Here is a 27,420-nt window from a genome sequence, read left to right on the forward strand (position 1 = left end):
GAGGGGAATGTTCGGTTTAAGCAACATAAGTAAGCCGAGTAGGGTATTCAATTTAAGTACAGAAAAATGAGGGGGTGTATGCATCGAAGGGGTATTCGGTTTATCAAAAAGTGGTGTAGACCGAAGAGGTAAAAATAAAAAAATCATAATAAAATAAAATACAATAAATAATAAAAAAGATCATTCTAGAACTTCAGGTTTTTTAGGGTTTCAAAAATTTTTAGGGTTTCCTCGATGTGTGTATACGAAACAAAAGGGTGTTCGATCTCAACCGTTTGATTTGGAAGAGATCTGTCGGTTTGGAAGGGATGCGACTCTTCATATGTCCGAGGAACCTAAACCCTATAAATACATGGTGGTCCAGGTCTCTTATTCTCCACTTTTTCTCTGAGCCGAGAAGTACATACTGTTGCTCCAAATTGAAGGGTATTCAAATTTTCTCTCCTTCTTCCGAACCGACTATCTGTGACGTACGTTTAGTTTTCTTTTCTCTCCTTTCCTTATTTTATCATGGCCGAATCCTTGAAATGGGAGGACTCGTTGTCGAACTCATCTAAGTCGACTAGTATCGGTCAGAATTTTGAGGGAACCGAAGGGGGTGAAATTTTCTTCAAGACCGAGTGGGGTAAATGAAGAAGTAGAGACTCACTTTAGAGAATGTAGTGACGAAGCCGAATCGTCTGAGTCAACTGATTCTAATTCTTCTGAGCTCCTACCAAGCATGAACCAATGCCTCGTCAAAATCATTCTCCATGTTCTTGAATTCTTGGTAATACTTGAGCATGACTGAGTCCTTCACCTGATATGTGTTATTAACCTGTTCGGCCACTATCTTCAAATCACTCCAACAAATGATGCATTTTACTCCTATTTCTTTTGCCAATCTGAGATCGACGAGGAGTGCTTCGTACTCAGCTTGATTATTAGATGCCTTGAATTCAAACCGAATGGATTGTTCAATAATTATAGTGTTTGGTCCCTCTAATATGATTCCTGCCCCACTATCCTTTTGATTGGAGGATCCGTCCACATGCAGGTTCCACATGTCGGTTGTGGCCTGTTTCTGGGCAGTAAATTCATTTAGGAAGTCTACAAGTACTTGGGCTTTGAGAGGGCGTCAATTTTCAAAGTGGATATCATATTGGGATAGCTCAATTGTCCATGCTACTAGCCGACCAGCTAATTTCGGCTTCCTCAAAACTTTGGCCATTGGGCAATCGGTTCGCACTACCACTCGATGGCTTTGGAAGTAATGCCTTAACCGTCGAGCTGTATGAAGTAGAGCCAACACCACTTTTTCCATCAGCTGATAGTGAGTTTCGGGACTTTGGAGTGTTCGGCTGATGAAATACACGGGGGCCGGTTCAGGTATCTCTTGCAACAAGACTGAACTAATGGCACTATCCGACATAGCTAAATAGATAATTATATCTTTGTTGGGTTTTGGTTTTGTCAACACAGGCGGTGCTGCTAACATACTTTTATACTGGAGGAAGGTCTCCTCGCATTCTTTAGACCAAGCAAATTTTTGAGATTTTTTAAGTAGATTAATGAAGGGCCAAGACCTTTCCGCCATTACAGGCAAAAATCTGGCAAGGGCCGCAATCCGCCCGGCAAGACTTTGGACCTCTTTGACATTCCGAGGACTTGTCATGTCAATGATAGCTTGACACTTATCAGGGTTTGCCTGAATCCCCTTCTCGATAGCATGAAGCCTAAAAATTTGCAGCCGGCTACTCCAAATGTGCATTTTTCTGGATTAAACCGCATCCCATGTTGCCGAGCTTCAACGAATACTTCTTTTAAATGAGCAAGATGTTGTTCTAATGCCATGGATTTGACTACCATGTCATCGACGTATATCTCCATGCATTTCCCGACTTGTTTGTCAAAAATTTTGTTCATAGGCCTTTGATACGCTGCCCCTGCATTTTTAAGACCGAAGGGCATTACCCAGTAATAGAAATTTTTCGAATCTGTAATAAATGCCATTTTTTCTTCATCTGGAGGATACATTCGAATCTGATTATACCCTAAGTATGCGTCCAAAAAACTAAGTACCTTATGACCGGCGACATCATCCACCAAGGTACCGATGTTTGGAAGGGGGTACGCATCTTTTGGACACACCTTGTTAAGGTCAATGAAGTCTGTACACATTCTCCATTTTTCGTTTACCTTTTTAACCATAACTACATTGGACAACCAAGTGGAATATCTAACCTCTCGGATGAAGCCAGCCTGTAACAGTTTATCAGTTTCCTCCTTTACCGCCTTTGCTCTATCACCTCCAATATTCCTTTTCTTCTGTGCTATCGGCTTGGCCCCTTTATAAACCGATAGGTGATGGTAGAGAAATGCAGAGTCAATACCTGGCATATCAGAAGCGGACTAGGCAAATAGGTTGGCGTTATGCTGCAATATTTTCTGAAGGTCTTGCCTGTCTTGTGCAGATAGATCGGCTCCCAGATAAGTGACCTGCTCATGTTTCGTACCAAGCTGGAAAGGTTGCTTATTTTCGTTGGGTTCTACTCGACACCCTTCATCAACTCTAGGATCCAGTTCAATTTTCCAATCCTCTGCAGACCGAGGAGCTACAATATTAAAATCTCGTCTGTATTCATGGAGCGGCTTGAAACGCAGGCTTGCGAAATAACATTCTCTCGCTGTCTTCTGGTCAACATGAACTATGACGATTTGGCCCCGTTCAGAGGGAAACTTCATGGTCAGGTGCGAAGTAGACACTATAGCTTTCAATCTATTGAGAGATGGCCTGCCGAGCAGTATATTGTAGGAGGTATTCACATGTACTACCAGGTAGGTAATCTTGATGCGTTTTCCTTCATGTTCAGACCCAAATGACGTGTATAGATCAATACATCCACGGGTTTCTACTCACTCTCCAGAGAAGCCGACCAGCGGTTCATGATATTCTCTAAGCTCCTCTTCTGGTATGCTCAATTGTTTGAATGTACTCCAGTAAAGGATATTGGTTGAACTTCCTTGGTCAATGAGTGTTTTTCTGACAGTACAATTGAGAATGTCCACACTGATAACCATGAGATCATCTTGTACCGGATCCACTCCTTGAAAGTCATCATCTGTGAACGTGATGGGTGGAATTCGGATTCTGCTACCCAATGAAACATTGTTAATAGAGCGAACGTGCCTGAGATGTCTCTTTCTAGCGGAATGAGTGGGTCCTCTGCCTGCAAACCCACCGGCTATGGTGTTAATAACCCTCTTCGGGTATTTTTCTCGCTCATCATATCGTTTTACAGGAAGCTCTCTTGACTGACTCCGCTGTCGCTCATGTTGCTTATCCTCATACCTTCTTGAGGATTGGGGGTATCGATCTCTACTTCTTTCAGCACGACCAGTGAGATTTGCTTGTACAAATCCTCGAAGATGTCCTTCTTTAATCAAATCTTCGATTTTATCTTTCAAAGTCGTGCATTCTTCTGTGGTATGGCTCCTATTACGGTGATATCAACAAGATTTGCTTTTGTCTACCCGAGGGGGGTATTAGCACGCCTGACATACTCAATATTTCAGTTGCTAGAGCTTGGTCAAGTATTCTAGATCGATTGGTGTTGAGAGTAGTATATTCAGGATATTTTAAACTTCCATGGGGCCTCTCAACATCATTTCTCCTGGCTTTAGTCTCTTGTCGAGGCTTGAAATATTCTCTCTTGTCTGCTTCTTTAAAATTAGACCCTTGGTCTATTTGGACTTGATTCTGATATTCAGCTAGTTCCTCCATTTGCATGTACTTGGCAGCCCGACTACGAAGCTCATCCAAGTCCATGGGTAGTTTTTTACATATGCTATTAACGAAAGACCCTATCTTAAGGGCTGTTGTGAGGTGGTGCATAGCCACGACTGGTTCCAGGTTATGAATTGAAAGGGTCACTTTGCCAAAGTGTTCCATGAAAGCTCTCAGTGATTCTCCCTTTTCCTGACGAATGTTGACGAGTGTCAGGGATGTCAGCGGGTGTGGTCGGCTTGTGGCAAACTGTAAATTAAACTGTCTTGTGAGAGTTGCAAAAGAGTCAATAGATGAAGAGGGAGTCGGGTGAACCAACTTAGGGCTGGTCCTCGAAGTGAGGTGGGGAAAATTGTGCACCATAAGGAATCGGCACTGCAAAGAGGCTTTCGTCACCACCTCCTTCCATTAAAACTTCGGAAATAGGCTGATTAGGTGTAATATCCTCTTGCTGCCGAGAGGTTCCGCCTTGCTGAGTCTGTCCGTCTTGCTGGCTTCTTGTAAGTACAACGATTACTCTTAAAAAATGAGACAAATCGTGCTCCACAGTGGGCGCCAAAATGTTTCTATTAGAGAAACATTAGTCTTCAAGTCTCTGCTCTGGAGCGGTAACGTCCCTATAAATGTCGCTGAAGTGAGAAGGGTACCTACAAAAGGCACTCCGATGCTAAAGTCAAGATTCAGTTCTGAGCAATAAATGTTATTTAATAATGAAAAGTCAACCCTTTACATGTACTTCCTACCTTCCTTTTATAGGCATTGTTATGGGCTAATGGGCCTGCTGAGTCAGCCTTGAGTTTTGGCCCTTTACTTTAAAGTAGATAATGTCTTGATTATTACCTTTAGTTAGGTTAATTACCTTTTAATCCTGACAAAAGGTATTCTGTCAAACTGTGCCGAATAGGTACTCAATTTTCTTTTTTCTATATGTAGGACCGAACAGTTCCCTATCTAGTACATAAGTGTTTGTTGAGAAATATTTCACTAAAATACTTGATAATGTTCATTTTAAGATTAAGTTCTCATAATTTTGTTACCTTATCTAGTTGAGTATTGAGTACACAATTCATTTGCTGATTTGTTACTGAAGTTCATTTTAGAAAAACTTTTTAACAAATATTTATGAGAAAAAAAATAAGTCCATTTTGTTATAAAATATCATTCAAAACACCTCATATTAATAAAGATCTACTGTATTTATATACTATTGATCCTCTTTAATTTTAATTAATATGAAACTTTATTTGCACATTTTAACAACTAAAATCATTGAAAAAGGACGAATTTGAAATGTATAGTTAGGTTTGTCCTGATTTTAATTTTTTCTTCTACTCTACAATCTCAAGCTTATATATAGTAAATAAGTAAAAAAAAAAAAAAGTGACAACTCTATGACAGGTCGGAAACCAAGGTAAATAGCAAAACAAAATTTGTTCAATTCCACTCACTCAGTCCCGTGAAAAAATAGTTCTCAAATGGGTGTTTCTTCTACATGATATGACTGGTGCTTTCTTCATCCAAGATTTGTTTACAAATTACAAGTGGAATTCACTAGCCAAAGGATACATTGAAAGGAATCTCGATTTCTTAAGTTCACCAAACAATCTAGGATTTTAATGGCGAAGAGCTTGGGATTTTTAAGAGAGCATGGTTTATAAGAGAGTGTAGATTATGATTATGTGTTTAGAACTTTTAATTAAAAATAAATTTAATTTACAAATTTCAAAATTTTACCAGCTACTCATCTAAGATTTAAAAAACAAATAATAAGAGATAAAAGATTTATTTAATTTCAGTTTAGCTATCAAAGATTAGAAAATAATAAATAAAAAACAAAGTGAGTTTTTTTTTGTTCAATTTCAATGGTTTTTTAGTTTTTTTTCCTTTTGATGCATTTTATATTTGGGTTAATAATTATATCAAATTTTTATATACAGTTATATATATATATATATATATATATATATATATATATATATATATATATATATATAACCACATAACATTCCCGAGGACATACTATTTCAATAAATAAATATTGGACAGAGAGATAAAGGATGCATATAACTTTATATATGTGATTGTCACGTTTATTCCTGACAAGCATAGTCTCATACTATTCCTTATACATAAAGGGCTTGTATTTACCAAGAGCATGGCTTAATCCATGAATAGCTCCACATACTGCAACCAACGATACAATCAAGCACACAAAGCTCAACATTTGAAGTCTAAACCATTGAAACGATAGTTTTTTAATATTATGTCTGACAATGAACATTTGCACTGGAAAGAAGACTGCTGTAGGCCAGAAGCCAATGGCCCCAAGAAGGGCAATCATCTCATTGAAAAAGGGCATTGCCATGGCCAATACAGTGATAAGCACCACATAGATGGACCTCCAAATTAGCCTAAAGAAATTGATGCTGAATTTAATTTTGCCAATGCTTACGAGCTTCTCCCTTGTTATAAAGCTTGAGCTTGGCCACGTTTGCCCAGCCAATAATTCAACTATACGATAAAAAGGTTGGATCACTACCTGTCCACAATTTACTCAACATCAGTTTCCATTTGACTGTAACATAAAGATGAAAAAAACAAAATCATAGTCCGTGTAAAATCTAATTAAAATCTACCTCAAAGATAAAGTAGGTCGCAACGGTTAGCACTTTGAATAAGTAGCAACAAATTAGAAATTTCAAAACTTCTAAAGTGAGGTGGTGCACTAAAAAAAATGCACTTATAATTGTTTATCAGATAATCAATGGTTCAGATTGTAACAACATATTTTATTATACATGTATATAATTTTAATACAATCTCAATCATTAATTTTCTAATCAACGGCAATAAAATTAATTACACACTGTGCTTTAACATGCATTTCATCACTTTAAAAGAGCCTTACAAGTATAGGTTTTTGTATCAATATCATAAGTCTGGGCATGATATTATGAATTTAAAAGCAATGTGTTAGAACCTGATATGCTCCAACTAGGTGCACAATAATGAAGAGATTGGCTAAGTCCACAAGCCAGAAAGGGTTTTGAAAGCCCGAGCTCTTGAGGATGTTCCCTGGAGTGTCTGACCCAAATGCAGCGTATCCAAAGCATGCAGATAAGAGGAAAATATTTGTCATCGTGAATATAGCTATCCTATTTGCCATTTTCATCACTTTATTCTCTGGTGGTGATGACTTTAAACTATCCTGTTTTTCAAATCAGACGAAGTCAGAACTAGACCAATATAATTATGAACATTTTTAGTGTAATGCTGAAATATCCAACTTAGACATGATTAATTCCATCTTAAAAAGAAGGCAACTTTGTTCACAAATACGAACAATTATTAATATTTTAGCATATTCATTAAAGGAAATTCAAGCTACACAATATCAATTCATTTCACGAGGAAAATGTTATATGATGCAATAGATCTCTAGCTAGTTCATCAATCATCTCTAGTATCAAAATATTTTCTTCAAATAAGTATATATAATCATTATTATTGGTTATAGACGATGTCCTGAAACATTTTGACTGGTTAAATAATTGGAAAAAGAACTATCGAATGTGTGTAAACTAAAACCAAATTTTTCGAAAATGTTTTTAATAAAATTGAGCGCCATTAATTATGAAATCATCGTTTATACTAATTACATCGATCCACTACAGCATTCATGCAAATAACTTGACTTTCAGTTGGCAATCATTTCAAAAAGGACCGGAAAACATATAACACAAATTTATACTAAGATCCAACATAGCTTGTCTAAAGTGCTTAAATGAAAAATGTTCAGAAAAAAACGAGCCGGGGTGAGGGGTGTGTGTGGTATGTTTAAATGTTAATAAATCATAAAATTTATAAAGTTCGTGCTAAGAAATAACAGTACATAGTTAAAAAAAAAAAGTTTATTTGTAACATGTCACATATACCTGAATATCAATCGCAATTTGAGCATAGTCACAGGCAAGTGCAATGTTTCCAAGTGCGACGCACATATTCCACAATTTGTCTGCTGAACTATGCTCCATGCCACCAAAAAAAGAGGTACTCTTTCCATTACCTGTTCTTTCTCCAAATATAAACTCTCATTTTCAATAGATTCATGAAAAAAGAATTAGCCGTTAAAAATAAACTTTTTATCATCGTTACTAATTGTATGTGGCCTAGACTTGGATTGATAAGCGTCGTATTTTTCAAATGTTATATACTTGTAGAGTTATATCCAAAATTATTACCCTTCATCTAAAAAGGACACAAAGTTTAGTGCTAAATTCTGTAAAAAAAATAAAAATATTATTAATACATTTTTAGGTACACATAAATTGTGATTTTTTTTAAGGGAAAGATAAAAAAAAAATATTTATTTTTCTAAAAATAAATTAATCTAAACACTCATCTTACAGTGTTAAGTTGACAGTTAATTAAAAAAAAATGTCTACATGTGTATTTTTATGTGCGAACGCTTGTATATGTGTATAAAATAGTGTACAATAATACAAAGTAGGTCAATTAAAATCTATATCTATATATAATAATGAGAAGGAAAGTGAAAGTAAGTCACGTAACCTTTGATAACTGTTGCAAGAGAAAGTCCAATACCAATGAATGCGTACCCAAAAGACACGATAGCTGCTAAGGTTGAGAGCAAAGACAACTTGTGAAAATTGGGGATTTGAGACAAAACAATTTCAATGATTCCAAAAGTAATCATGTACGGATTATTAGAAAAATGGCATGGAGATGCCTCAATCCCACTCTTGCGAACGCAATAGTTCTTTAGTATCGTCCTGAAATACACAATTAAATTTCCTAATTCACGCTGGAATGATGATAGCCTTACAATAATTAGAGTATACAAAATCTAGTTATTTTATGAAATTTTCATTAGATATGACATGTACAGATCCACTATATATATATTTCATGAAATTGTATCAATAATTCAGTATAGCGCTCACATGTTATATGATATTTTGATCATATTAAGAAAACCTCACTTTACTTAACTATATGTTCTGAACCATTATAGTTACTCTTCATATCTAATGTTGCAATTAAATATTGCTAATGTAAAAGAACTTACACGACACTCATAGATGTTGTTATAGTGAAACCGATTGTAAATCCAGCAAGATTGCCTAACTGGACCAATCCACAAAAGACATGCATTTTTCCACCTAATTGAAGTTATGGTTAAAAAGAATAATTAGAAGCGAAATTGGATATTGTGATGCAACATTTGGTAAGGTACGCACCTAAGTGAGTTTGGACAGTGTCCATATAAGTGTAGTTCCTTTTGCCACCAACAGGATTGGGTGAGCGATAACAATCGGTTAAGAGATTTGAAGTGTAGAGGGTAACCAAAGCAAAGAAAAAGATTGAGACTACGCCGAGGATCCATCCCAATTGGGCCATGGCCCATGGTAAAGACAGTACTCCAACTCCAACCACTGCCGTTATTATATGTGCGCTCGCAGTCCACACTGTTCCTGGTTAAAAAAAAATAAAAATTCTCTCACATATTTTTTATTATTAATTAAAATTTATTTTAAAAAATTGGAAAATAAAGGAGAGGGACGTGCATGATTCATGATAAGGTAACTAAAAGGGGGTTTATTTATTTTAAAATTCAGTATCATTAACTTTAGTAAAATCAATTTTAATTACAAAATTACAGTCAAAGTTGAGATGAAAGGAATTGATTTCATGAATTCATCAACGAAAATATTTTTTACATGCAGGAAATTTAGAGAGAGAAAAGAAAGAGAATTGAAACCAGTTCTTTTGAGTTTTCCATCATCGTCAAGAAGAGCACTCGAAGCTGCAGGACTAACCCCGGATTCCACTTCCATTCCTCAAAGATGGCTACCAAAGTATAAAGCACTTTCCTTTATAACGGGGAATGCCATATTTTATGCCAATGCCTTCATAACAAAATGTGACTCCACTGTTGGTAACGCTTCCTCTACATTTGACTGTCTTTAATGACTCTCTCTATACTTAAATGATTTCATTGTAGTTTCTTATCTCTTTAATTTGAGTTGGGCAAAATTTTAATATTTAATTTTGTGGCTTTTAATTTTTCTTTAATTAAGATAATTTACTTTTACTACTATTATTTTTACTTAAAATAAATTCAAGTATTTAGAATTTCTGATGACTTTGAAATATAAAAAATTTAAAATTATAAAAGTAAAAGGTTTAGTAAATAATGATATTCAAAGAAATTTTTAATTCTATAATATCTCTGTCGTTATTAATTTGTTTAAACAAAGAATTATATAGATTGAAAGAATTTAATTATTTTTTAGAATTAATTACACAACCTTTTAATTTATTCTTTGTCAGTGAATCTCCTTCTTATTCTTCAACTACTCACATATAATAAATATTTTATTTAAACAAAATGATATTAATGAAAAATGAAAATTAATAAGGAGGAAAATTTGATTATTTTAATATAAATGTTGATATTAAATTTTAAAAAATATTTAAGATAATTTAATTGGTTTAGGTTATAATTTTTTTTATTAGAAACTGAGAATATGGAAAATTTTAGTAAAAAAATTGACAATGAGACAAAGTTTACTTAATTTTTAAAAATAAAGACTTGATTGATTCAAAAATCTAAGGAATTAAAATATACATAATTTAAACTAAAAACAAAAAAAATTATTAAACTAAAATAAATTTAACGTAGCCTAAAAATTAGTATTTATTATTAAATAGTAAAAGACTGAAACATTTAAAATTCTTAGGAGTATTAAATGCATAAACTTCAAGTATTGTCTCCACTTGTTAAATAAATAAATAATAAATAATATTAAGTTTAATTACGCTTTCAATTTCTATACTTATTTATGATTTTATGTTTTAAATTTAAGTTACTCATATTTAATTTTTATAATTTTAATTAATTTAAATTAAGTTTCTTACTAATTTAAATTAATTAAAATTTTATTTAATTATTAACAAAAATATTATAAAGATGTAGAATATCATTAATTTGTATAAATTAACAAAATGAAATAAAATAATTTTTTAAATAAAATAAAATATAATTATTTTTATTTTATTTATAATTTTTATATATAAATTTGTATAAAATAATTTTTTATTATATATTTTTTAAAATTATAGGATAAATTTAAAGCTGAAAAACTTATTTTTATCAATTGAAAAAAATAACAGTTAAAATTACACATAAACTAAAATATAAAGACTGAAAATACAATTAAATCAAAATATTAATTAATAGACTATTTATAATTATTTTATATTAAGGAAAATGAAAGAGCTTACAGTGAATTTATGAAAATAACTTATGGTTTTTATAAATTTTTTCTTAGATTTATAAGACTTTTGTATTATAAATCAAAGTAATTTGTTTTAACTTATTCTAATAAGTTTGTGAATAAATCAATTCTGGTAAATTTTCAAATAATAAAATTTATTGAATGCATTTAATTAAACTATTCACTTAAATGCATTTTTATATCATTTTCAGTTAAAAAATTTTATTTAAAGATTATGTTTAAATGTTATAAATTTTTAAAAGTACATATTATTTAGTGCAGTGCAAAAAGAATAGAAGTTTCATTTGCTAGCATATCACGGTTGCATCTAGTAGTATAATATTTATTTTAAAAAAATTTAACTATTAATATAAATATAATAATAATAATAATAATAATAATAATAATGTATTAATTAACATTTAATGTATTGATAGTATATGCTAATTTTTTATATCACCAAAACTTACAATCATTAATTATATAAACACTGAATATTCACATTAGTAGTTTTGAACAGTTATGTGACAGTCCCTCCTTTTTATATTAAATAAATTATATTTACTGAAAAAAATAAAAGATAATCATTAATAAAGGTGAAAAAAAATTTGTACCTAAAAAATGTCGAGGAAGGAAATAGCAACCTGGTCTTTTCATATATGAGAAACTATTTTAACCGATTCAACTAATCTCTTAAATTTAATGAAAGTTAATTTTACGTTCACAATTTTAAGGCAGGTTTTTTTATAAAGAAAGAAAATTTTTATACACATAAAATGATACATCTTTTAGTGTTATTTTCATTATTTTAAAGAGTACTTCTAAGATGGATGTATAGGAAACAGATGAAAAATGATTAAAGATACTTGTATATGATATCAATTTTTAAAGGTATATATATATTGATAAGAATAATTTATAATTAAATGAATATAATAAAAATAATACATTTCAATTAAATTTTATGTGTGGATGTATATACCATGAAACCCCCTTTGTCACCAAGTCAGAACCATCGTCGCCGAACTACAACGCAGCCACGTTCAAGCTAAGCCACCACAAACCGAACTTCCATGGATTTTAGTTATCTTCACTCTGCCCATATTCTTTCATCATCAAACAAAACCACGACTGCGACATCCACCACACAGCCACTAACCACCGTTTTATTTAATTGGCATTCATTACTTACCGGAAGATAGTTGTCAAACAAACAAAGCACAAAATAATTTATTTACTGTGCGTTATGGGAGCCAAAAGCAAATCTTTATATGAGTAGTTTCCGACCCATTATCAAACTGTTTAATTGTTACAGATTCTATCTATTTTTGAAAACAAACACAATACTACAACATATTACAGGGAATAATGTTGTTCACTTATCCTTTTACATTACGATAATTTTCATTAGTCCCGCTTCATTTTCTGCCCAACTATATAGATATATATTCACACATCTCAAATGTGAGACATGAGAATGTGCAATTACAACCAAATGTGACCTGGCTATTGTTTATACCTGAAAAGTCTATATTTTTTGACATTCTTGCTAATTCCATGAACTGAACCAACTGCTGCACTTACTGAGACTAGGAAGCACGCGAAGCTCAACACATGGAGCGCACACCACTTCAATGATAGTCTTCTTATTTGTCTCTGTGCAATGTGCATTTGTATAGGGAAAAAGACGATGAGAGGCCAAAACCCAATTGCTCCAAGCAGGGCAAGAAACTCATTGAAAAATGGAATTGCCATGGCAACAATTGTGGCCACTATCACGTATATTGTCCTCCAAATTAGCCTGAAGAAACTTATATTGAATCTTAAGGAGCAAATTTTGATCGGGTATTCCTTGTTAATGAAATCTGAACGCGGCCACGCTATGTTAGCACCCATCTCAATTATACGAAATAGTGGTTGAGCCATCACCTGTCACATGAACGTTGATCTACTCGCATTAGATAACGTACTTTGGGAAAGCTTGTGTAAACAACTTAATTAGTGTATGAACGTTTATATATGGTTTTTATAATAGAATATATTAAAACAAATTACATTTTTAATAATTTTATACTTAAAAATTATTTAAAAAATTATAGAAATCATAAATTATTTTTATATACTCTTCTAAATATTATTAATCGTGCACTCTTTTTAACTTATTATTCAGTGAATTGCATGTAATTAGACTTTTAAATGCATTCCTCATATTTAGTTTGATAAAATATTCTGAATTCATTTTTCTTATAAACTAATAAAACAAAATTGAGAGTTATTTCAATACTAAACTAAACAAAATCAATAAACTAAAAGAGAATTAATTAAAAGATCATTTAACTCAAATAAATAACTATCTAAAGATTTTTCGAAATCTTAATTATAAAACTGGATACAAAATGGTAATTATATAAATATATTTTGACGTAATACAAATTCTAGTGCTCAGACATTATATATATTGAGAGAGAGAGAGAGATTCGTAAATAAGACGATGGAACCTGATATGCTCCGAGCATGTGGATTATAATGCACACATTTCCAATAGCGACCAACCAGAAGGGTTCGTAAAATCCAAAGCCAGTGAGGATGTTTCCCGGCGTGTGATCACCAAAAGCAGCATAACCAAGGCTACCACATAGGAGGAAGAGTATTGTCATTGCTGAGATGCCTAACACATTGGCCTTTTTCATCTGTTTGTTTTCTGGTGGATATGACTTCAATGTGTCCTAAATTATGCACAGAGATAATCAAATTCAAATTGCTATACATCTAGTAGCCAAGTCTATCTTTTTACCTTCTATTTTCTTAATATAATGATGGTATAATTAGTTATTTACCATTATATCATAAATAACAGTGGCAAAAGAGGAAGCAAGCGCAATGTTTCCCAAAGCACTGAACACCCTCCAAACTTTTTCTTCTTCAGATAGTTCTGGTCCTACTTTGTTTCCAAATATACTGGTTGATCTTCCTTTACCTGCCGACAAGTCCCATTACTAAAGTAAATACACAATCCTTGTTATACAATTATCTATCAGAAATGCTTTCTGACACGAAGATGAATTTCGTATTGTACAATTCTTAAGCTTGATTGGCCGTTAATTATCTATCAATTCGTAATGTTTAGCGTAACTCTTTATTTATATTAGGATTTGAATGTGGCTTGAATGAAAAAGAGAAAAGAAAAACTTCAGTAGTTTAGACTTGTGATTTTTGTTTATGTGCCTTTTAAATAGTATCAACTAACGTGAGATTTTGTTATTTGACAACTTATCTGTTCTAAACAGGGTATTCAGGGGAAACCCTGGAAAAAATGGTGCAAACCTCAAATGAATTAGTAACATTGTCTGGAAATTTATAAGATTAAAATTTTGGAATTAACTTTAGAGAGCTTTCTGGAAAAATATTGGAAAAGTCTTACCTGAGACCACGACTGCCAGAGAAAGCCCACTTCCAATGAATGCATAACCGAAAGAGGTAGCGGCAGCAAGGGTTGAAAGCCACGTTAACTTGTGGAAATTTGGGATTTGAGACAACAAAATTTGCACGATGCCAAAACCTACCATATAGGGGTTATTTGAAAACTTGCAGTAAGCTGCATGGCCCCTATTGTGGAAGCAAATTGCTTTCTTAATAGCCCTGCCATATGCATATTTGAAATTTTGGAGCTCATCATCGCATTTGCTCACTAGAATACATAATTAGCCACGCAAGTAAATGGTTAAATGGTAATAGTTTATGAATGCAGTAACGTACACCAAGCTTGTAGAACTAGTTATAGTGTACCCCACCGTAACCCCTGCGAGCTTCCCATATAGGACCAATCCGCAAAACACGTGCATTTTTCCACCTAATTTATTAAATGGAAACATGGAAGTAAGTACTACATTTGAAATAGGCTACTAATTAAAACACACGAGGCTATGAATTTCTGCTAAACACGTGCTTTGTTCCATCAGTAAAAGGTTTACCTTTCACATAATCAAATTCCTAATAACATAACAATATGTGAATAGGTTATAGTGTAAAAAATGTTTACCCTGTTAATTGAATTAGATTAAATAGGGTTATGTGCATATATATGATACCTAGGTATGCATCCACAGCCTGCATGTAAGTGTAGTTCCTCTTGCCACTAACTGGGTCTGGATATCTATAGCAGTCAGCTATAAGATTGTAAGTGTAAATGGAAATGCATGCAAAGACGAGCATGACGGCGATGCCAGCTATCCATCCAAGCTGAGACATGGCCCATGCAAGAGCCAACACTCCTGCTCCTACCACCACCGTTATTATGTGTGTCGTAGCCGTCAACACGTTCCCTGCAAGCAACCATCCCAACCCACATAAATTGTTGAGCTTATTTTGGTGAAAGTCGAACCAGAGAAGAATGTACATGGTTGCTTGAAGAAATATTGGCGGTTGGATTTAAAAAAAATTATTTATTTTTTTAAAATTACTGTTTTGTTTTTGTGGTATTTTCTATTTTTAAGGACTTACAAATTGTTTTTTTTTCAGTGAGAAACAAATAATTACACAACATACAGGAAAAAGAGAATGATTTTCGGATTCTTGTGGTAGTGGTGTTACACAACATACAAGTTAGATTAATAAGGCTGCCAAAAATTGGCCACGATTATACGATGAATGACATTTATTTTTAATTTTTTAACAATCACTTGTAAAATTTTGCATCTACACTCTCTATGGAACACTTGAAATTTTATTTAACCATAAGTAAGCTTAATTAATCAAAATTAAACTAAATAAATCCATTAAAAGAGGCAATGAATTAGAGTTGCATAATCAAATTTGTTGCTTTTGATTTAGTCTCTATATTAAAAGTATTATCATGAAATTTATTATTTGTTAGATTTAATATGCTGATTTTAAACAAAACTGTGTTCATTCTTGTTAAAAAAAATGTTTTATAAACATCACTTTTCAAATTTAAACTTGAAGAAACAAAAAAATTATTTCATAAAAAGAATGCAAGTAACTTATATCATTGATGTTTTAATAAAAACTTTATACTAAGAATTAACGTTAACAAAAATCCTAGAGAAAATGCTTAACTTCTCCTTATAAGGGAGAGTTGTCTAACAAGTTTCAATTGATATGTGAATGATCCAACGTAATCTTTATAAGCCCGCGATTAAATGAACAAACTGCCATACTCCTGTATTTAAAATGAATATGCATTTAATAAACTTTCATCAGCTTGCAGTTAATGAGACCGGTTCATAGACCACTCTGAAACCCTTTTTTCTTTGTCAAAATGCTTGATTTGTGAATTGGCCCAAATGTTTTTCCTATGACAATGCCGATTGTCTATTATTTTAATTGTTTAAAACAATTCAAAAGGGTTAGTCAGTAAACTTAGGACAAAAGTCTTCAATGTGCAGGTTTTACGGATCAACTTGCCCAAACGGGGGAAATGGACTACAACTTCATGTAATACAAACCCTACCCAGAGTGAGTAATAGAGACCGTCCACGACCCACTCAACTATCACTATCTGGGGATTATCCACTTAGGAAGATTATCCACAATGAAGTTGGGCTTGGCGTTTTACTTTTAGAGTGACTAGTGCAACAGAATAGAAGCGTCTTTTTGTATAGTGTGTCAAACTGAATTTCATGGCCACAAGAAGCGATAGGACGTGTTTGGTTATTTTTTCTTTTTGATACAGAACGTGGCTGGTGGAAAACTTTAGGTGCCTAATGCCTTGGACCAGCTTGCCAATACAGTTGATTCCTTGGATGGACCAGCTTGCCAATACAGTTGATTCTTTGGACCAGTTTCGTGAAAAAGAATCCAATCCTAAGCATATACGTGTATGAATTTTGATTTATCTTTTCCTGGTGTGTATTATTTCTCATGAATTTGAGCTTTCGTTTTTAGCTGTAATAATTGATCTTAAAAGGAGGTTGTATTAAATGTTTACCATTACAATAAAATAAAGGGATATTGCAGAAGCGGCTTATCAACATCCATGTACGTTGTTGCATTTGCTCCGCATCACAAAAAATTCAAGATTCGAATTTGCCGTGTATCTTATCGGTTCTTTTAATTGAATATTTTAGTGAAAACTCCCTTTTAAATGATAATATTTCAACAAATCTGATTCCAAATTTTTGTAATGTGCGTACTGCTTTCAGTTTTTAAGGCAAATCTACAGGTAATGAACGTCGAAGCTCGTAATCGTAAGTAAGGCAAAGCTCAAGATAAATATTTAAAGTACCCTTGAATACATAGTTTAATTAGATACTTGTTCAATAAATTATTTCAAAATTATAACTTCTATTATAAATTTAATCATAAAATTTATTATTAAGATAAGTTAAAAATAATTTATAAAAAATATTTTTTAAAATAATTTTTTTAATTGCTTACGAGAGTCGTAAACCATTCTCATAATGTGTTGATAAACATTTCTAAATATATCCTTAACGTGTAATATTAACGTAAGAACATGAATTGTTTGACAAGGATAATGTTATGACATTAGAAAAGGCAAATAAGAAAACAAATAGAAGAGGTGAGGAATGGGCGGAAGCAACACCAAGTCAGAATTAAAGAAGGAGAAAAGTTAGTTATAGAAATTGGACAGATTCGAATAATAAGGAAGTTAGGAGAGCCCCGCGCATGAGGGTGCCCAACTAACCACATGTTGAGAGGCCACGTGTGAAAAGAGAAACAGGAACAGCAATTGAAAGAGAAAAGAAGTGTGTGAAGTTATCGTTTTATGAGAAGTGTGTGAACAGCAATTTAAGTATGCTTTAAACACAATTAACTTTAAATTAATAATAGATAAATTTACTGCACAAAAGGCTTATGTGTGTTAATTTGGAGTTTTTATTTTTTATTTTTTATTTTTCTTCTGATGCAAATGTGTTAGTACTTAAATACTCTACATACATCAACTTTAATTTTAAGTCTTCCCTGTGGACACGCACAAAGGGAATATCTCAAGTTAAGTGTTAATATGTTTTCGTAAATAACCCAATCGCATTCAGATTCACGAATTAGCGAACAAGTATATTAATTTATTAATGTTCGATGTGGAATCCTCAGACACGATCCCAGAATCACCCTTCACGTGCATCCACCGAAATTTTTGAATATGTTGTTTTTTAAAATTTACGATAGAAGATAAAAGTTGTTTTCAACTTATAATTAATATTAAAAAGTCAGCAAATCTAAAACGTTAAACACAGTTGCTAATTGATATCTTTGTCTTCTCTGAAAAATATATATATTATTACTTTACAAGATTTGTTTTCCGGAAAGAAAATTCCTTCAAACGGCATGATTTGATAGTAAGAAATGGAGAGTAGTTTGCGGATTATCATACCAAATGGATCTAATCAGGAGCATTTAGTCAAGTTTATTTTGTGTATGGATTAAGAAGGAAAAATGAGATGCAATGGAGTACGGATGAAACTTTATATTAGACAGGGATATAGATAGAGAAAACGTACCAGTTCTTCTGACTCTCCCATCATCATCCACTTCCTCCCTTGAGACTCTCATTGGAGGGTCCTTACCTGCTTCAATGTCCATTTTGAGATCCCTGCTCGTAAGTCACAACCTTAGGAAGGAAGCTGGTAACTTAGAAGAGGCAGCACCTAAAACATCAGTGAGCAGAGTCGTGTGAAAAAAGAGAATGCTCGATTGATTTTCTGCAACAAAATGCTTCTTTTCTCTGCTACGTTCGAATATTGCTCGTTTCGTCCTTATCCCAGTATCCCTAATGCATATAACTCTCTTTTCTCTCAATTACGCCCATCCCGACACTCTCTCCATGCTATTTATACTACCTATTTAAAGAGGGAAAAAGTATAATATGAATATTAAATATTATATTTTTTAACAAAAATTTATTATTTATTGTTTTTTATTATAATCTTTAAACACACGAAAAAATCATAATTAAATCAAATAGGATTATAAGTTAAGCTTAAATAACTTTAGACTAGTTGAATCATTTGTTTGGTGTTATAAATTAGAAATATTAATTTTTTGTGTATTAGTTTGAAATGATGTTTTAAAATTTTAATTCATATTGATATTAATTAAGTTGAGGAATAAAAAATTCAAGAAAGGGAAAGTCGTATGACTAGTTGAAAAGGAAAATAGACATTTGAAAGATGAATTTAAATTTGAAGTGATACCTTCCAAAATCCGACCGGTTAATTGACCAAGAATTGGCCAAGTAACTTGTTGAAGAGCCCCTAAAACTAGCTCACAATAATTGGTGTAAACAAAACGTGGAACTAGTCAATAAACAACCAAATCAGTGAAAATTGGTCGTTTGACGGTTCTAAGCTGATCTTTTATAAATGATAAAAAAATATTGTCAAATTTATTTTTTAATTGATTTTTTTAAGTTAAATTAATATATTAATTCCTTAACTTTTAATTTTATTTTACTTTTTTCATCTTTTTTTTTTCATTTTAGTTCTTGAGTTTTAAAATGTGTTTTAAAGAAGTTATTTTTAACTCTTATTTTTAATGTTAATAGTAAATACATGTTATAAGAAATTTAACTTAAACAGCTTACATGATTTGCCGATTATCTTTGATTGATCTGATAATTAACTAAATTCAATTATTGACACTAAGCACCGTGGGAATTAGACTGAGGAATAAGTTCTCTTGATCAGTTGGTCTCTTATTTGTCAAATCGCTGTGATTTTATTGCTATTAACCTTTTATCCACCGACGAAATTAGAGTCCCGCACGAAGCTGCAAACAAAGGTGATTAGAGTAAAAATATTTTGAAAGATGTTCCAATGAACTTATATTTCACAAATATTAACAAGAGAAGAGAATTAAAATTATAATGGTCAAATTGATAAATTATTTTAAAAATTATATAAAAAATAAAACTTTTTAAAGTTAAAAATTATTTTTTAATTTATTAAAAAATAACATAAAAATAAACAAGTATAAATTAATTTTAACTTATAAAATATAATAAAAAAATATTTATTTTTTATATTACTTTTTTTTCATAAAAATATTATTCACAAGCTCACTTAAATAAAATCAATTTTAATCATAAAACACCAGACTGTAGTTTAAAAAGCAGAATAGATGATGGGCAATGAAAAGTTGTTGGATCAGGAGAAAGGGATACTTTACAAAGTCATTAAAAATTATAAAGTTGAATTAAAAAACAATATTAAAAAAATAACAAGTAATAGTTATAAATACTTTTATATACTAAAACTTTTACTTATCATTCATGTCAAAATTATATATTAACAAAGAAAGAGAGAATTTTTTTTTATCAATCTTTATATATAATTTGTAAATATTAATTCTTAAACAAAAATAATTCTTAAAACCTTTACAAATAATTTTTAAAAAAAATTAATTCTTATCTCTTTTGCACAAAGCATTCATTTTTTAATTTAAATTTTTCATAATTTTATTTTTAAGATAAAAATTATTTTTTATTTAATATAATAAAATATTTATTATTAATGATAATATTTATTTTTAATTTTTTAAATTATTTATATTTAAAAATAATCAAATAATATGTTCTAATTAATTATTCTAAAAAATTATTTAAATTTAATAATATTCATATAGTGTACAAAAAATTTACTTCTTTAAAAAATGTAAGGACATATATTTAAAAAAATATTTTTAAAATTTTTATCAAATGAAGACATTTTTAGGAGTAAATTTTTTCCTGATAAATGATTTTTTTAATGCTAAAAATTTATTTTATAACTTATTTTTAACTTATATTTTATATAATTATTTAATTTTAATTATATTAAAAAATATTTATTATTACTAATTATAATATTTACCCTTTTAAAATTTATTAAAATTTTAATTATTCATACCATACGTTTTTAACTATTTATTTCTTAAAATTTAATAATACATGAGCATTGCAAAAAAAAAAAAATCATTAATTATATAAAATATTCACGTATATCTTATAATCTTAATTATTTAAATATATTTACTAAATTTTTATTCATTATTATAATAAAATATTCTTAAGAGATAATTTCATATAATTTTGTATGCATGCTCATTTATAGCCATATTTTTATTTAAATGTTATTAGCAATAAAATACACAAAATTAAGTCGTATTATTATTAGTTTTAAATAAGAATTTTTCATATTATAGTTGAAGTATAAAGAAATATTTATCTATAAAAAATGTATTGTTATTATTATAAATATTAAATTTTAAAATTCTATAATATAGTGTAAAAATGATTAAAATTTTATTCAATTATCGGTATTTATTAATATATAAATATTTATGTTTATAATTTAAAGTATTTAAAGTTAATATATATTTAACATTACATTACTTATAATTTAACTTATGCAATTCACGTGTATAAATCCTTTCATTCTCACATGTCCAAGTCGCCAGTACTGTTGGATGAGAGGAATAGGAATTTAGTGGAGAGTTGCAATGATTATATTTATAAGCAAGTCAAAGTGGTGGCATTGATGGAAAGTCAGATTTGTGGTTCTCAGTAATTCACACATTCACATAAGTTCGAATGGTTAGATTAGGACTAATTTATAACATATCTTTAAAATTTGAGTTATCTGATATTTATTCAATAATTTTGATTAACATAACCGCATGAATGCCCAAATTTTCGATTACAGCAAATCTTTGCTCAGTGCTTGAACAGAGGAACATTATTTTGTAGGAGAAGAAGCAAAGGTGGGACATAGTCGTGCAATTAGAACGGTCAGTATAAAATATGTCATTGACTCAGAATTTTGTGAACATTGTTAGTGGGATTGGGAATATTTATCATCTCCAATTACAAAAATCCAATATTCCAGGATCCCATTCGATCACTTGTTCTTACTTTCATTATTGTTATATGTTTCGTGTTTGACAGAAAACCAAAATATCTTTAATGGATTTTTATATAATTAATGTGTCACAAATGGCATAAAAGTGATCAGAGGAGAACCATTGCTTCTTCGTCTCAAGTGACTTCTTTAACTATCATATAAATATTACAATTACTATTGATATTTTATAATAAATATTGTTAGTGTTTGTTTTATCGCATTTGCGACTTTCCTTTTAGAATTTTCCTCGGTGCCTTGTTTTGATCCTCACTTTCTATCTACTTTGCCCTCTTGGTTCATTCACAACCGGTAGATTAAATTATACAAATATTTTTTGAAAATAATAAATAAATTATAAATATTTAAATTTAAATTTAAATTTAAATAATTATTTTTATTTAATAACGATGATTCACAGTTAATATATAGATTTAGATGATTAATTAATATTAATATGGGATTAGTTTTAATAGTAATTACTAAAAAATAGTTATCAACTAACAATATATTAAATAATTGAATCACTACGCATGAATGGGTAAAAAAGGACTCAACTCCTTTAAAGCGAAAAAAATATATAAGATAAGAAAATAAAAATTTATCTATCATTAATTTAAATAAAAAATTTCTCAATATAATTAACTTTAAATCATGAATAGACAAATTATTACTTTTTTACTTTATAAATTTAAAAAAAATGAAAAAAAATTCGTATGAGTACCACCCAACGCATTATATTAGTTGAATGATGTTAAATCTGCATAATTTTCACTGCCCAATTATAAGTTGTCTCATTTCGTTTTATGTCCATCTATGAATGTATGGCACATCTCAAACGTGAACGATGATCGTAATGTGGAAAACGGTCTACTGTTTATACATGAAAAGTTTGTATTTTTTGATATTCTTGCTAATTGCACGAATGGAACCAACGGCCGCAGGAACTGAAACAAGGAAGCACACGAAGCTCAATAGTTGGAGCACACACCACTTCAATGATAGTCTTCTGATTTGTTTCTGTGCAATGTGCATTTGTATAGGGAAAAAGACGATGAGAGGCCAAAACCCAATTGCTCCAAGCAGGGCAAGAAACTCATTGAAAAACGGCATTGCCATGGCAATAATTGTGGCCACTATCACGTATATTGTCCTCCAAATTAGCCTAAACAAATTCAAACTGAATGTCAAAGTGCCCATTTTGGTTGGGTATTCCTTGTTTATGAAAACTGAACGTGGCCACACCAAGTTAGCACCCATCTCAATTATACGATACAGTGGTTGAGCAAGTACCTGTCCCAAAATATTGATATCTCAAATCAGACATTATAATTTATCACACACACACACACGTATGAATAGAAAGTGTATCATGTACGAGATGAGAATGTTTGTTCAGTAATATAACCAAAATTTAACTTCTCTCACTGCTCATACTTCTGCGAGAATTATTTGCAAGAAATTAATAAATCTTAATTATACAATAATCTACAAATAATTAAGATTAGTTTTATTCAATTTTAATTCTAAAGTAACTGGATGTCCGACATTGAATTTCATGAATAAGAGTATCCAACCTGGTATGCCCCCACCATGTGGATTACAATGCACACATTCCCAAGGGCGACCAACCAAAAGGGTTCGTAAAATCCAAAGCCAGTGAGTATGTTTCCCGGTGTGTGATCACCGAAAGCAGCATAGCCAAGGCCACCGCATAGGATGAAAAGTGTAGTCATTGCTGTGATTCCTAACACATTGGCCTTTTTCATCTGTTTGTTTTCTGGTGGATATGACTTCAATGTGTCCTAAATAATGCACAGAGATAATCAAATTCAATGGAATGGCTGATAATTCCAATTTGCTAAAGCAGCTAAGCCTATCTCTTTCTTGCTAATTTATTAATACAATAATTTTATAACTAGATAAAGTGTGTTTCTACCATTATATCGTAAACAACAGTAGCATAAGAGCAAGCAAGTGCAATGTTTCCCAAAGCGCTGAAAACCCTCCAAACTTTTTCTTCTTCAGATAGTTCTGGCCCTACTTTGGTTCCAAATAATCTAGTCGCTTTTCCTTTCCCTGTTCACAACCAAAATGCCTCAGTAGGGTACATACACAATTTGGTACTAAACTGTCAAGCAAATTTCATTATAAAACACCCTTCTATGCAGGGGATTCAGGGGAAACTGATGCATGAATGGTAAATGTTGAGACCGTTAATAACTGCTGCAAACTTCTAATAAATTAGTGACTTTTTCTAGTCATATATAGAATCAAAATTGAGAAGAAAATATAGGTTAAAGTCATACCTGAGACCACGACAGCCAGAGAAAGCCCACTTCCAATTAATGCATAACCAAAAGAGCTAGCAGCAGCAATGGTTGAAAGACAAGTTAACTTGTGGAAATTTGGGATTTGAGACAATAAAATTTGCAACATCCCAAAACCAATCATGTAGGGATTATTTGAAAACTTGCAATAAGCTTTGTGGCCTCTTTTGTGGAAGCATATTGCTTTCTTAATAGCCCTGCCACATGCATATTTGAAAATTTGGAACCCGTCATCTCATTTGCATATTAGAACAAACAATCACCCACCTAGGTAAAATGGTAGTAGTTTATGAATGTAATAACCTACACCAAGCTTGTAGAAGTAGTTATAGTGTACCCCACTGTAATCCCAGCGAGCTTCCCATATTGGACTAATCCGCAGAACACATGCATTGTTCCACCTAATTATTAAATTGAAATATGGAACTAATTAAAACACTTGAAATTGGCCATGGATTTATGCAGATTATATGATTTCGATTGATGGCTAGCGTAAATTGTTTTGAAATTATCATATATAATTTAAAAAGGGTTGCCTTTCACATAACCGAAGTCTTAATGATATACAGGACTGCAAATAGATTAAGTTTATAAATTATACCAAGGTATGCATCAACGGCCTGCATGTAAGTGTAGTTCCTCTTGCCACTAACTGGATCTGGATATCTATAGCAATCAGCGATAAGATTGTAAGTGTAAATGGAAATGCATGCAAAGATGAGCATGACGGAGATGCCAGGTATCCATCCAAGCTGAGCCATGGCCCATGCAAGAGCCAACACTCCTGCTCCTACCACCACCGTTACTATGTGCGTCGTAGCCGTCAACACGTTCCCTGCAAGCAACCATCCCAACGTCAGAAATTTTAAACTTCAAAGATATATATTTATCTTTGAGGTCTAAATTTTTTATCTAAATTTTTTTTTTATCAATGAACTTAAAATATTTTTTTATTAATGTCCAAACATTATTAAATAGCAAAAATCTTTAATTAAGTCTTTTTACCTTTGTTCTTTCAAGAAATTTACTTCACATTTCGGTCTTATTGAATTATAATACTTTTTAATATAAATTAAAATTAAAATTTAATTTTTATAAATAATTCAAAAATTAAAATTTGCATATAAAATAATAATAAATAGCAAACCAAATAAATTGATCTAAATCAAAATACATATTTTTTTAATGTTCAAATTCAAATGACATTTTGTATAAAAGCAAACTAAATAGAATCAGAGACTCCCTTATATTTGGTAAGATACACCCTAAAGTAAATTTTTAATGAATAATTTTGCTGCCAAAACTTGAATTGTTCTTCAAAGGATCGGCATGTTTTTACCCATCTATCGCCTCACGATACTCATCTTTTGTATAGACACGCATAGAAAAGAGGGAAAATGTTTTTTAAATAATAAAATAAGATTATAATGATTTTTTTAATAGTTTTAAGATGGATGTATATTAAAAAGATAAAAATAGATTAAAAAAAATATAATACTCCATATGATAATTTTGTTTAATATTTATATAATGACACTGCAACGAAGAAATACTTCGATAAATTTGAGTTTTAAAACTGAAAAAATATTTTGTGAACAATAAATTTGGACAATGAAAATTGTCTCTTAATTTTAAAGTATATTACGTGTGTATAAAAAAAGTTAAGGTAAAAATTAAAAAAACAAACTATATATAATATTATAAATAAACTCAATATTATTTTTTTTTATGTTTAAACAGATATATAATAGATCGATTTGAAACTCTCTTGACATGATATCGGTTGTCCTCAAACCACCCTTGAGATATATATCCATGGAAGAAAATAATATTACAACTGCAGCAAATCTATAAAGCAAAAACAGAGTTTCTAATTGTTATTTTCATCATCTTCTTAAAAAAATAGTTCTCAAGTTTTTTCCCCTTCAAAATGAAGAGTAGTTTGCCGATGTTCATGCCCAACATGTCTAACTAGGAGCAATTACTGTAAAATTTCACATCACTTATGAGTCTCATCCACATAATACTAAGTAGTAACATTATATCAGAGAATGATAGATAGAAAAAGCATATATATACCTGTTCTTTTGATTCTCCCATCATCATCCAGTTCCGCACTTGGGTCTCTCCCACAACTAGAAACACCTTTACCCGCTTCAACTTCCATTTGGAAATTCCTATGAAGCAAACTTATAGGTTAAAAGCGGCACCACCTGTGACTGTGGAAAAGAAACATTCGGAACAAATAATCCACAAATATGGGGAAGTTACCAGCTCAAGAATGCTCTCTCTCTTTTCTTTTCTGCTTCATTCGTGTATTGCTAGCTGGGTTCCCCCTTATAGCCTTATCCCAGTATCTCTAATAATGCATGTAATTCGATTTTGTGCTAATCTAATCTATTCGTATTTATATAACTGTAACTGTTACTACAATGGGACGCGGCATTATCGTACACCTTTCTTTTCTATCCGTCTGTTCTCGTATCGGTTCCTCTTATCCTCTAATGTTCCCAAAATGTCATTTATGTCGCACTCGAATTTAATAAAGTATAATTATTAATATATGTTCACACTCACTTTTTCCATGTAATGTGGGTAAAAAAGTGAGGGATAAAAAAAAGTAAAAAGCATAATTGATAATGTAATAGGAAAAAGCAAAACAAAAAAAGTAAAAACTAAATGTAAACAAAGATGAGTATAAAAACATAAAACTTATTTAGTAAATATCCCCTCAAATTCATGTTTTAAAAATTGTTCTCATAATTTCAAAAATATATTTCTTTTAAAAAATATCAACGTGTATTCTTATTGTATTGGTTAAAAATATATTTAATATATTTTCATATTTTAAAAATATTCAATGTTTTGGATAATATTTTTGAAGCACTCCTTAGTAACACACTTTTCCCCCCTATGTAAGTAGGACTAAGATTCGGGATGACAACATAAAAAAACGGCTTGTGTGGGGGTATCAACTTTGATTCAGGCCTTTTCTTATTACCTTAAAGCACAACAAAATTTTATAATCTTAGTAACAGCTGTCTATGATGTAAGTTGTCGATAAATAATCAGGTTCTCATGTTACATCACCTTCATATTTTATATTTTTGTTTAAACGAATAATTTTTTTAAAATAAAAATACAAAAATACAGGCACATGAAAA

The 27,420-nt window shown here is 31.1% G+C and overlaps 4 protein-coding genes across 4 annotated transcripts; all 4 read right to left on the reverse strand.

Annotated features, from left to right (window-relative positions):
* Positions 1 to 2,391: 2,391 nt before the first annotated feature.
* Positions 2,392 to 4,129, reverse strand: LOC113866181. Its single transcript, XM_027501065.1, has 3 exons — positions 3,544 to 4,129; positions 2,900 to 3,461; positions 2,392 to 2,773 (listed from the first exon to the last, which is right to left on the reverse strand). The coding sequence occupies exons 1-3, from the start codon at positions 4,127 to 4,129 to the stop codon at positions 2,392 to 2,394; spliced, it is 1,530 nt and encodes a 509-aa protein (XP_027356866.1).
* Positions 4,130 to 5,882: 1,753 nt separating this feature from the next.
* Positions 5,883 to 9,624, reverse strand: LOC113865852 (amino acid permease 8-like). The gene is made up of 7 exons (XM_027500626.1): positions 9,549 to 9,624; positions 9,028 to 9,261; positions 8,856 to 8,949; positions 8,339 to 8,559; positions 7,702 to 7,832; positions 6,747 to 6,974; positions 5,883 to 6,305 (listed from the first exon to the last, which is right to left on the reverse strand). Exons 1-7 carry the CDS (start codon positions 9,622 to 9,624, stop codon positions 5,883 to 5,885), a joined length of 1,407 nt encoding a protein of 468 aa, XP_027356427.1.
* Positions 9,625 to 12,275: 2,651 nt separating this feature from the next.
* Positions 12,276 to 18,852, reverse strand: LOC113865408 (amino acid permease 1-like). Its single transcript, XM_027499925.1, has 7 exons — positions 18,552 to 18,852; positions 15,156 to 15,389; positions 14,824 to 14,917; positions 14,489 to 14,706; positions 13,905 to 14,044; positions 13,566 to 13,793; positions 12,276 to 12,996 (listed from the first exon to the last, which is right to left on the reverse strand). Exons 1-7 carry the CDS (start codon positions 18,631 to 18,633, stop codon positions 12,574 to 12,576), a joined length of 1,419 nt encoding a protein of 472 aa, XP_027355726.1. The 5' UTR covers positions 18,634 to 18,852; the 3' UTR covers positions 12,276 to 12,573.
* A 3,845-nt stretch (positions 18,853 to 22,697) lies between these two features.
* On the reverse strand, positions 22,698 to 26,749 carry LOC113865043 (amino acid permease 1-like). Its single transcript, XM_027499387.1, has 8 exons — positions 26,528 to 26,749; positions 26,336 to 26,433; positions 24,858 to 25,091; positions 24,564 to 24,657; positions 24,236 to 24,453; positions 23,866 to 24,005; positions 23,504 to 23,731; positions 22,698 to 23,219 (listed from the first exon to the last, which is right to left on the reverse strand). The coding sequence occupies exons 2-8, from the start codon at positions 26,421 to 26,423 to the stop codon at positions 22,797 to 22,799; spliced, it is 1,425 nt and encodes a 474-aa protein (XP_027355188.1). The 5' UTR covers positions 26,424 to 26,433; positions 26,528 to 26,749; the 3' UTR covers positions 22,698 to 22,796.
* Between the last annotated feature and the right edge of the window lie 671 nt (positions 26,750 to 27,420).

This window comes from Abrus precatorius, unplaced genomic scaffold, assembly GCF_003935025.1.
Source record: "Abrus precatorius isolate BTA unplaced genomic scaffold, Abrus_2018 Scaffold4, whole genome shotgun sequence".
NCBI lineage: Eukaryota > Viridiplantae > Streptophyta > Magnoliopsida > Fabales > Fabaceae > Abrus > Abrus precatorius.

Excerpts from the sequence above, each read along its gene's own strand:
- LOC113866181 (XM_027501065.1), bottom strand. The coding sequence starts at position 4,129 with ATGGTGCACAATTTTCCCCACCTCACTTCGAGGACCAGCCCTAAGTTG. Across the intron at positions 3,462-3,543 it reads TCTAGCAACTGAAATATTGA|AAGAATGCACGACTTTGAAA; the intron begins GTATGTCAGGCG and ends GCCATACCACAG. Across the intron at positions 2,774-2,899 it reads CTGGTCGGCTTCTCTGGAGA|GCCATCTCTCAATAGATTGA; the intron begins GTGAGTAGAAAC and ends ACTGCTCGGCAG.
- LOC113865852 (XM_027500626.1), bottom strand. The coding sequence starts at position 9,624 with ATGGAAGTGGAATCCGGGGTTAGTCCTGCAGCTTCGAGTGCTCTTCTT. Across the intron at positions 9,262-9,548 it reads TGGAAAACTCAAAAGAACTG|GAACAGTGTGGACTGCGAGC; the intron begins GTTTCAATTCTC and ends TTTTTTAACCAG. Across the intron at positions 8,950-9,027 it reads CACTGTCCAAACTCACTTAG|GTGGAAAAATGCATGTCTTT; the intron begins GTGCGTACCTTA and ends AACTTCAATTAG.
- LOC113865408 (XM_027499925.1), bottom strand. The coding sequence starts at position 18,633 with ATGGACATTGAAGCAGGTAAGGACCCTCCAATGAGAGTCTCAAGGGAG. Across the intron at positions 14,707-14,823 it reads ACTAGTTCTACAAGCTTGGT|GGCTATTAAGAAAGCAATTT; the intron begins GTACGTTACTGC and ends TGCATATGGCAG. Across the intron at positions 12,997-13,565 it reads ACATGCTCGGAGCATATCAG|GTGATGGCTCAACCACTATT; the intron begins GTTCCATCGTCT and ends TTCATGTGACAG.
- LOC113865043 (XM_027499387.1), bottom strand. The coding sequence starts at position 26,423 with ATGGAAGTTGAAGCGGGTAAAGGTGTTTCTAGTTGTGGGAGAGACCCA. Across the intron at positions 24,658-24,857 it reads GGCCGTTGATGCATACCTTG|GTGGAACAATGCATGTGTTC; the intron begins GTATAATTTATA and ends TTTAATAATTAG. Across the intron at positions 23,220-23,503 it reads ACATGGTGGGGGCATACCAG|GTACTTGCTCAACCACTGTA; the intron begins GTTGGATACTCT and ends ATTTTGGGACAG.